This window comes from Harpia harpyja, chromosome 17 (assembly GCF_026419915.1).
Source record: "Harpia harpyja isolate bHarHar1 chromosome 17, bHarHar1 primary haplotype, whole genome shotgun sequence".
In the NCBI taxonomy this organism is placed as follows: Eukaryota; Metazoa; Chordata; class Aves; order Accipitriformes; family Accipitridae; genus Harpia; species Harpia harpyja.
The window spans coordinates 29,162,991-29,173,782 of record NC_068956.1 but is presented as its reverse complement, the minus strand read 5'-3'; the positions used below and the strand labels follow the sequence as shown (position 1 = coordinate 29,173,782).

Below are 10,792 nucleotides of genomic sequence, written 5' to 3'. Positions count from 1 at the left end.
GAGCTCTTTCCCTTGTTGTCTCCCATTTTTCTCTTTGAAAGAAATTGGCCCTGGAAGGCTGTAGGTCCCAGTCTGATCACCAGCAACTTTGGTAACCAGAGCATTTAGAAAGCCTTTATCCATACAAGTCAGTCTTGGGCAAGAGGAATCGGTGATTTCACCGAGTGAGTGATGGGATGAAGCAACACTTCCAGCAGAACGGGATGGTAGACACTATAAAATGGACTGAAAATTAATACGGCATAAAAGCTGCATGTTAGAAAGTATGGGCATCCCTCACTATCCTGTGGTAGATTTGAAGATTCAAGGGAATGTTAGCTTACTTTTGAAGGAGGCAGCCCTGACCTGACAGGCAGTTACCGAGCAGTGGTGCAGCCCCATGACACAAGCCCTAGCTGTGGACCAGACTGACATTAGTGGGAAGACAGACTTGCAGCTGTGCAGGTCCCAAAGCGCTCAAGGAAAAAGGGAGATACAGTAAGAACATACTGTTAGAGAAGTCAGGTTTTAATCTTCCTAAAATTCAGATTTTGTTCTGCAATAACAGAAGCAAGGGAGTAGAAGACAATGGTCATGGAGCCACGCAGGCACTGCTGGGTTCGCACACGGCTCAGGAATCCCATCGGACACCCTGCCGGAACAGGACAGCCCCATTCCCAGCACATCTCCCAGCACCGGCACCAGCCTGTCGGGCACCGGTATCACACACCACCAGAAAGAGAGGACAGTGAGCTGCGCTGTGCTGAACATCGCTGTGCACATCTTCAGCAAGTTTTGAGGTAACCAACTCATTCAGCGCTGTCTTAACAAAGACTTCTACCCTGAGCGTTGGTTTGGTTTTTTAAAAAAGTTTAAATCAGACCTGTTCACCTAAATGCTGTCATAAGCTGACCATTTAAAACAAAAGCAAATACTTTATTCTACAATTTCAGCCCGTTATGTTTTCACATATATTCTGACACGCTGAAAAGAGTAATCTGATTTTACTTAAAGCTAAAATGACTTTCTATAACAAGAGCCTTGGAACACAAAAGTTTTAATGCCACCTAGTCAGAGCTTGCCATTTTAGTATAGGAAAAAAACATACAAATTTAACAGAACAAAAAAGAGCAGGCTTTGGTTTTGTTTTTTAAAGAAAAACAGATTTTACTCAAACACTTATTGGTCCAGAACTACTGATACAAAGTTTTTCAATTTCTTTTTTAAAGAACAACTTGCACAACACTAAATACAATAAATCCCTACTGAACAAGTTCTATACATACACAACGCACAGCTTGTAAGAATTCATAAGATGTTAACACACACTCCTGAAGAAATATTATTTAGCGGATCAAACTGCTGCAATATCAAATTAGTACTTTAATATGCACCTACATCATTCAGATAACCTCTGTTCAGAAGTGTGGTTTAATACAAAACTTTGTTTTAAAAACAAAATGTGGGATTTAACACTTACATAATACAGTGTTTGGATTCTTAACCCAATCAATTGCAAGTTCATCTGAATTGGCTGAAAACCTGAGAAGTCTAGCACTAGAGCTGATGAGATATCAGTTGTCCTAATAGAAGAATTTTAACTACAATTTTATTTTTAGAATAAAAAGACTACATAAAGGAAAAAAATGCACAATTACATTTTAGGTTTTGGACGCATTTGCTATTATGAGTTAAAAGCTTTAAAATTTAATCTAGTCGCTTAAAAAATGAGTGATATTCTCATCTGTAATTAAGTTATATTTCATGTATAAGAGGTTGGTCCTTACAAATAACTCCACAAAACAAGGTCCAACTCTCAGTTGCATACATTCCACCTGATTCTCCTCTAAAGCTTTTTGCCATTTATCTCTTTTGGAACTTTCAAACACAAATTCTTTTACATGCTTCGCACAGACAGTGAAGCATTTCAAACCTACTCAGCTTGCAGATAATGAACATATAGCAGGAGGATCGCCTGATTTGCACTTTTCTGAGCCACTGTATCAACTTATTGATGGCATGTTGTCTTTGTGTTTAGTGCAAGATTCTACTGGACATAAGTTTCTCATATCCCTGAGCAATTGCTGTTAGGTCATGCCACTGGACTGGCTCAAATTCAGGACTTTATTTCACAACTTCCATAGAAAGTAACAGACTTCCTTCAATGATTGTCATCAAAGAGTGACTTAACAGTAAATCTTTAGATAGAAAAATGTTAATTCAGTGGAAGACTTTGGTAGGGAAAGGGTCTACAGCTAAACATTACTAATATGAACAAATTTCTATTAAAAAATTAAACATTAAAATGAAGTTTTAAAAAGAATCAAAAACAGACTCCTCCAGATTTGCTCACAAGTTTGCAGACACCCAAGCAGCTCAAAACCTCAAAAGTGCAAACAAGAAAACAAGTAAAATACATAACAGCAGCAACTTCAGTTTTCCTTTAAACATTGAGATTCTTTGTATTGATATAAAATACACATCCTATTCCCCCTTCAGCACCCAACTCATCTGCAGGGCATTGATCTGTTCTGATTACCCAGGTGCTCCTTGAAACTGTTGCTGCCTTTGTTCCAAAGCCTGCTGACTTAACAGTTGCTGTTGTTTCTGTAGAAACTGCACTACTTCTGGACTCCTGAGTAGGGACTGCAAGAAAGAAGAAGTGGACTTTATTTTAAAGAACTCACATATATTAAGTAGCTACCATAGTGATTATATTTAGATTATAATATTCTTCCATTAAATCAATTTGCACATTACCCATTGTTGTGGCATCACACAGCCTCTTGCTCACTCCCCCCGCAGTGGGATGAAGCACTGCTCAGCAATAACTAAAACATCCCTGTATTATCAACACTGTTTTCACCACAAACCCAAAACATAGCCCCGTACAAGCTACTGTGAAAAAAATTAACTACATCCCAGCCAAAACCAGTACACCCATATAAATCGGAGTTCAATTAAATACTGAAGGATTATAAAACACGCTCACAAAAACATCTAGAAACTGTTTCAAGACATCAGCACATCACCAGAAGCAGCGTTAATACACATCCTGAAAGCAGATTCAGAATGTAAAGAATATACAATATCACAAAAAACATAAAGGTCGCAAACAGAAGTAATCTACTAACATACTGAAAAACACACTTTTCAATTCTGCTTCAGTTTTGAGCCAATTTCTACATTTCCCACTGCAGATAGCTAAAAAATAATAAATTAACTAAAATACTGTAATTCTACAGCAAAGCTCATGTGCCTGTCAGAGTTCAAGTGTCTGGACTATTCTCTTAGTTTGAGACTAAAAAAACCATGTGACTACATGGTTTAGTTTTAGGTAGTCCTGCAAGGAGCAAGGAGTTGGACTCAAAAATCCTGATGGGTCCCTTTCAACTCAAGATACTCTATGATTCTACATTCACTGAGTGTTTAATAATTTCCCAACACTTCAAAACAGCAGTCCAGACACAAGGAATGACTTAACCCCGCTGCCTTCAGTCAAACGACAAAAGTATCTAAAACTATTTGCATCTGGCTCCTGGCCTGAACAGTTGCAGTCCATGACCCAGCTCTGGTTATTCACTCCCACTCCTGCATGGTGGCAGCACAAGTGTTTGTAAGGTCAAATGGCAAATCAGGTTGGGAATGGATCCTTCCAAAAATTACTGGAGGAAAAAAGTTATTTTTCAGCTGAATTAATATTCTCTAGACTGCTTGCTCATTATGCATGGTCACTTCACAGATGCAACCAAAGAGGGACTGCAACTCTGTAATCAGATTTACATTCAAAAGGACCAGCAACTTCAGGGCAGGGTCTAGAACTTTATGCTATTGGGGGCAATTCTGCAGAGATTATAACTGAAAACAACCATTCTGCATGTAACTCACACCTACAGCAGCACTGGACAGGTAAGATTAGTGAATTGGCCACTGAAAGCAGTTACTAATAACAAACGGGCTCACTGAACAGATGCGCAGCCACCTTTTCCTTACCATACATTAGCTTTATCAAGTCACTTCACGGCACAGGGTAGTTCTGCAGTAAGTAGTTCTTTATCTGCTGCTGTTTTATGACCTTAAGGTGCTTCAGGCTCCCCATCCACAACTTGCTGCTTCTCAGCCCCTTGCCTCTGCTTTCTACATCTTCATCCAGTGCAAACTGCGCATCCAGGCACACACAGCCCACCACAAAAGCCTCTCCTCACAGAGATTAACCACATGCAAGAAACTCACAAGCAAGCGCAAAGCAACTTGGCACTCTAAGTGATAAACCTGCAGGCAGCTACCAGTGATATGCAGTAACTTTCACGTGCAGGAACACGAGGTATAGAACAGCCCTGGATGCAAGAGGCCATGAGAGATCTTTCTGGGTCGCCTCAGGCCTTGTGTTGTGTAGATACGCACAAAACAAAGAAGAAATAATGCTGAATGAGAGAGACTGAGTCAGAGGAGAGACAGAGAAGCAAGAACCAGATCAAGGAGAATCTGAATCTCACTTCACCAGAATACTTCAAGGAAACCTCAGTTCTTGAAGAGCCCTGACATAACTCTGCAAAAGCTCTCAACATCTATTTAAAGAGCTTCTGGTTGCTGTATTTCTAGAAAATATGTTTCATTAATAAGATACCTTTCAAATTTAATTAAAAGCCACATGAATAGAAACAGCCAGGAAGGAAAGGGGACAACAATTCAGTAAGCGGGGCATAAAGAACAACAGATAATGTGAAAAATAAACTCCATAGTTCATTACTTTTTTCTTGTAAAAACTGAAGAGCTACAGATACTCCTTTAAGTTTTAGACATAATCATTAAATAGGTGCTATTATCGAGAAAGAATTCAAGAAAAAAAATCTATATAGCTGTATACTTAAGACTGATACGATGTTTCTTTAAAGACTTTTCAAATTTCTGAACAAGCACTACAGCACTTTAATAAGGATTGTTAAATTGCTTTGCATAGCTAACAGAGAGAACAGGCAAACAGTCCCATTAGCTTTTGGAGAAAGGAGACTGTGAAAACCAGTAACATAGAAAGTTGTAACGAAGAAGTCGAAGGAACACTAAGTACTGAATTACTTCCCTTCGTTAGGCTTAATTCTTTAAATATACTTAAAGGAGCAACAAAAGCGTTTAAAAGCTTACAACACATGCCATTCATGCAGCCTGCAAATATTACAAGTCATACTGTTTGCTTACAGAGTTTGCTTTATCAACAAATATATACACAATTTTAAGTGTGATATGATAGGTCTACAACTTCTAAAACAAACACACTACAGTAATTAAAGCTTACATCAGACCTAAAGTCCATGCATTGTTCTATCTAAAGCTCTACAGAAAAGTTGGTTTAAGAAGTTAAAAACATCTCAGTTATAGTATAAGCACTATTTACCCTAAAGAAATAACCACATCTATTTCGTGCTACCACAACACTCAACTGCAGTTAACGCGGCAGTGATCATTAAATTTAGCCATCTTAGTAGTCTTCACAGAGGCTGAGACACATATCTGCTCTGCAGCACATTACGAATTCAAAAATATGCACATGTGGTGTACGATCATTAAACTGATTGTCATATTTCACACGGGTGACAGTTAAACATTGTTACACTGCCTTTATTTGAGTTCAAAGCCTCTAAGAAAACAAAACTTACCAGCCTCTTTTTATTCAATACTTGTTCTAAAAGAGTAGGTCTTGCTGGGCGATCTCCAATGGATCCTGTTCTCTGTTTTGTAACAGACACCGAACCTTCGACACTATCCTGCACATGAAAGAAAATTAAAAAAAAAAAAAAAGAGAGAAGTGTGACTATAAACCCTGATATAATGATACATTTACTTTTTACCACAGAAAGTCCCCAGAGTAAAGAATGTTTGCCTCATTAGTCTGCAGAGGAAAATAACAGCACAAGAATGCAAACTTATCTATTCAAGAATTGGCCTCTTTTCTTTCCATGTTATTTTCACTATCTATATTTCACTATCACATCAGTCACAGTGAAGCAATGCAGCTGAGTTAGTCTTCTAAACTGCAAAACTAACCACGTTACTATGGCTAGTTAACAGCTTGAATTTATTTGATTGCATTTCTTAAAAATGAAGTCATTCACAACAGCTCAATATCCAGCTTGTGGAAGTGAATGATACTTAACATTTGCAATTGGGTAGGAATGACAGCAATACTTTTAATAGCAAAACAAAACATACCTCAGAACACAATTATGAATTTGTCAAAGCCACAGGCAAGAGACAGTAAAATCTACAGGTTTTTTTTTTTTCTTTGAAGTTTATTCTGTTCCTTGTACAATCGCCAGTCATACAAATTACGACTGTCTTCTAAACAACGCGGCTCTACAATCTGCTGTAGAGAAAACATTCATGGTTTGGAAAATTTCAACCAACGCTGAATCCTATGTGTATTAAATTCACAACTTACTGACAATTCCATTTACCTGAAAGGGTTCAAGCAAGAACAACAACAACAAAGTATCCCAGTATCTTTCACTTCAATCCTGTCCACAGAAGTGTAAAATGAAACTTCTATTAGGAATCTAACTCTGACCCCACAAAACAACAGTATCTTGTGGGGCCTTGATAGACACCACTGCAAAAAAGCACACTAAGTTTAGCACTAAATATCTCACTCTCTTCTGTAAGCTCAGGCCTTAATTTCATAACATTCAAAGCAACCTGCATGCGCAGAAACTGGGAGGAGCAAGCCCGCTCCCTTCCAACATGCAATAATCACTATTTCATGTTACAGATCAAAAATTCTTAACCCATCACTACATGAAATGCAGCAATTTTACCCTTCTCCCATCCTGTCCCCTTTTCTGAACTAGCACAAGTATTTGTGTAGACACATCATGAACTGAGCACGATGATTTATTAGGAAAGGAAGAGAGAAGAGGGGAAATCATGCCGGTATATAAATCTAGAATTCACCCACATCTTGAAACAGCAGTTTCTGTTCTCTCATCTAAAAGAGAAGCAGCTACTAGAACTAGAGAAAGTTAACAGAATAGCAACAAGGATGATAAAAGTATGTAACAGTTTAGTTAGAACAAGCATGCTATGCCTTTTCACTGTGGGAAGGAAACAACCTAGAGGCATGCCTACCAAGTAAGTGTCACAAACTGAACAGGAATTAGTTGTTCACTACACCTTCTAGTGTAAACACTAACTGGCAAATTAAGTTAATAGCAGCCAGGTTCAAGAACAAGGAGATCACTCAAACCAGGTAGCAGACCTGAAGAAACTATCAGAATGTAATGGATGCTGAGAGTTTACGAGGATCCAACAAAAATCTGAGAAAGTACATGGAACAGACATCACTTAGAGTTACAAAAGACATCAGAAAACCCACAACTATCTCAGCAAGTCCTTTGAGCTGAAAGAGAAAGAAGCTGGGAGAATATTCCCTGGCAGCATCTCACATACACTTGCCCTTTTCTTGTGAACCTGCTTCATGGCAGCTTTTACAGCCAGACAAAAAAAAGATTCTTTGGTGCGACACCCAGTACGGTTACTATTATATTTATATGAAGAAAAACAGAAAAAGGAAAAGTGTTTTGATGGTTAGTTTGCAGTTAGATCAGTTCCCAGTCACACAACTCCAGAGACAGCTGTGCTGACAAAAAAGGGTTGCTTTTAGCAGGAGTGCCAGGTAAGATTTTTTTTTTTTCTTCTAGCAACCACTATTTTACGCTCGTCCCTTCAACCACAAAGTAGCCAGCATCTTCAAAAGCAAAACCACTTCCCCCTTCCTAACTCATCTAAATACAAGATCTTAAATGCTAACTGTTATCCTGGCTGAATCACAAACTGTAGGAAAGAAACTATCTGAAAAGTTGAACGTTACTCCCACTGACAATATTTCCCCATCTAAACAACTTCCCCACCTATAAGCAATACATGTAAGTTTATGAGAGTAGGTATGAAACATTAGTGGTCTAAACATTTAACTGCCATTTAAAATAAAAAAAAAAAAAAAACCAAAAACCGACAAGTATCTTGAAGAGCCTACACAACCTTCATATGCACAATTTTTGTATGCAATATAACCCGACGGCCTCTGTGACCCCAAGACCCCACGTTTCAGCCCCAACTGGGCAAGACGACCCTTAGCTCTATACTTTCATCCCTCCTCCCGTGAGATAAGCACACGCTGCACGGCCTTTCCCGGACCCTTCGCTACGGCTTCTACCGGCGAAGAAGAACGAAACGGGGTTTGCTCTGGCACCCAAGAGCGAGCCCCAGGGCTGGCCCGGACTCCTCCCCTTCCCCCTGGGCAGAAAGGTCCCGTTCTCTCCGGCAGCTTTCCGCGGCAGCCCCCCCCCGCTCCCCGGGGACCCCCACGGCAGCCGGCCTCGCCCGCCGGCTCCCTCCCCCCGAGGGCCCGCCGCCTCACCTCGGCCCGCGGGCCGCCCCCCGCGGCGGCGGCCGCCCCGCCGCCCCCCAGGGCCTGGTCGTTCTTCTTGCGCTTGTACTTGTCCTTGTAGATCTTGTTGCGGTGCCGCTTGCACATCCAGGGCTTGCGCTGCTTCACCACCTGCGTGGTGGTCTCGCTGCAGCCCTGGTAGGTGCAGCTCTTGCAGCCCCCCCCCGCCGCCGCCGCCCCGCCGCCCGCCGCCGCCGCCTCCTCCTCCAGCTCCTCCGGGCTGGCCGTGCTCTCGCCGCCCGCCGCCTCGCCTTCCTCCCCCGCCTCGGCCTCGCCGTCGCCGGGACCCCCCAGCTCGTAGAATAACATCAGGCCGCCGCTACCGGAGGGCGGCAGCGCCGGGTCGGTGCCCGCCAGCGGCGGCGGCACCCCCGCCGCCGCCTCCTCACCGCCGCACGGCTGCATCACGAGCAGCGCCAGCGAGGCGGCGGCGGCTGAGGCGGCGGCGGGGCCGTCCCGCAGGGCGCCGGTCCCCGGTCCCGCCGCCACAGACGCCCCCGTCCCCTCAGCCGCCCGCCCCCCCACCCGGCGCGCAGGCGCAGATGCCGCCACCGCGCATGTACCGGCGGGCCGCAAGACGGGAGGGGGGGTGTGGAGCGCGCATGCGCGGGCTGAGCGCTCCGGCGGGAAGCGGGGTCACGTGCCTGGCGGTGCTGAGGGGAAGGGGGCGCGCGCGCGTGTAATGGCGGTGCAGCCTCCTCGGTAGGGCTCGTGGCGCTTTAGCCTTGAGGCAACGCTAGCGCGAAGCAGCTCTCGTTTCTTCCCAAGCGCGGAAGAACCCTTCTTGTGGCCACGCCGCAGGCACCGGCGTGGCCCTGCTGCCCTCCCGTGAGGGCTGTCGGGACCCAAACTGTCCTGCCCCTGGTCGTCACAAACGCCGTCGCTGGGCTGTGCTCCTCTCCTTGCTCGCCAGCCGCTGTCAGCTGGAGAGTGGGGACGCGGTCTGGCTTCCTCTCCCACAGCCATTTTAGGGCCTCCAGCCTGCTCTTGGCTTTGTAGCTTTTCAGCTCGCTGCTCCTTCCCCTTTCTTCCCTTCGTGGGGGTATCGATTCTCTCTGTGCCTCACTTCTACGTGGCTCTTCGGATGCTTTTTCCCTATCACAAGCTTCACCTGAGCAGCTAAGGCCGTCTTCACCCAATTCGTGCCATTACAAATACATTATTCCTAAGTAAACTTCTTTATTCTGCAACGCAGGCGAACTCTGTATCTGTAATCTTAGCCATTCTTTCACTCCCCAATCCAGTCCTTTTTCCTGCAAAGGTCTCGCGTTTTATTCCAAGCAAAAAGCTACTTGTAATGCAAGTACCACGCCTACCTTCAGTTTTCCTCCTGCTCCCTCCTCCTGTGTCAGTCACTGGATTCTCCTCGGAGAAGTCCAGCCGACCTCCGTGTCCTTGACGCCTGCTGTTTGCACCCCTTCGTTTTCCTTACCTCCTTACTCCCCGCCGGCTCTTGCCTTTCTCGTTGCACATGTCGGTTCACCCCATATTAAGGGAACGATGCTGACCCCATTTGTTCTCTGGCAATTACCACAGCTCCCTTTTCCTGCCGTTAAGGTAAATGATTACGCTGTTTACAGTTGTAGCCGTTAGGTTTCCCCCTCGATCGCGTTGTAATACAGTTCTCCCTCATTTGTCAAAATAGCTACTGATGTGGTGTAGTCCTAGACAAATCAGGGCGAACTGAGTAACTCCGACCTCATCGCCTCTGACCCACCCGTCACCTTTAACATGGGCGAGATGACTCCCAGCTCTGCTGTTTAAACTGGAATTACAGGCTATTTCTTTTTTTGCCAGTGGAGACTTACTTTCCCCACACCTGCCTCAGTCTCTTTTTTATCTCTGCTGCAGCCATGCTGGGACGACGCACAGGACTCTCTTTTTAGGACTCAGCCTTGCATCTGTGCCAGTCGTGAAACGTGTAAAAATTACACGTAGCCTTGATGTTCTCCTGCCTCTTACCTCTTGAGATGTGAGCTCCTTGAGGCAGAGGTTGTCAGTAAATGTTTGGGGGTTTTCACATTAAAATTGAAATAATTTCCATTGAAATAACTTTAGTTTATTTCTTTTGCTTTAAATGCGTCTTGAAAGAATGCCTACTTAAAATTTTAAATGCTCCTGGCGTTAATTAAAATAAAATCCCAAGTAGTAGTGAATCAAAAACAACAGCATTTTTCTCCAGCCACGCTCCCTGCACATATCCACACCGTAACGAATTAAAATGCCAGTAAGAAATGGGAAGCTGATACCCTTTAAATCCCAGGAAGAAGAGTTGCTTGTGCCCTTCCCCACCACTTCTCTGAAGCCTCACTGAGACAGCTAGCTTTGGCATGGGCCAGTCACACCAGTAGACTGAAGCAGTTCAAGGCTAAA

At 43.6% G+C, this 10,792-nt stretch overlaps 1 protein-coding gene across 1 annotated transcript; it reads right to left on the bottom strand.

The window, feature by feature from the left end:
• Positions 1 to 1,020: 1,020 nt before the first annotated feature.
• RFXAP (regulatory factor X associated protein) lies at positions 1,021 to 9,385 on the bottom strand. The gene is made up of 4 exons (XM_052812413.1): positions 9,155 to 9,385; positions 8,390 to 9,037; positions 5,634 to 5,741; positions 1,021 to 2,625 (listed from the first exon to the last, which is right to left on the bottom strand). The coding sequence occupies exons 1-4, from the start codon at positions 9,383 to 9,385 to the stop codon at positions 2,515 to 2,517; spliced, it is 1,098 nt and encodes a 365-aa protein (XP_052668373.1). The 3' UTR covers positions 1,021 to 2,514.
• Between the last annotated feature and the right edge of the window lie 1,407 nt (positions 9,386 to 10,792).

Coding starts and splice junctions, on each gene's coding strand:
- RFXAP (XM_052812413.1), bottom strand. CDS start 9,385: ATGGCTGTGGGAGAGGAAGCCAGACCGCGTCCCCACTCTCCAGCTGAC. Junction 5,742..8,389: donor GGGGCGGCCCGCGGGCCGAG/GTGAGGCGGCGG, acceptor TTTCATGTGCAG/GATAGTGTCGAAGGTTCGGT. Junction 2,626..5,633: donor TATTGAATAAAAAGAGGCTG/GTAAGTTTTGTT, acceptor TCTTTCTTGCAG/TCCCTACTCAGGAGTCCAGA.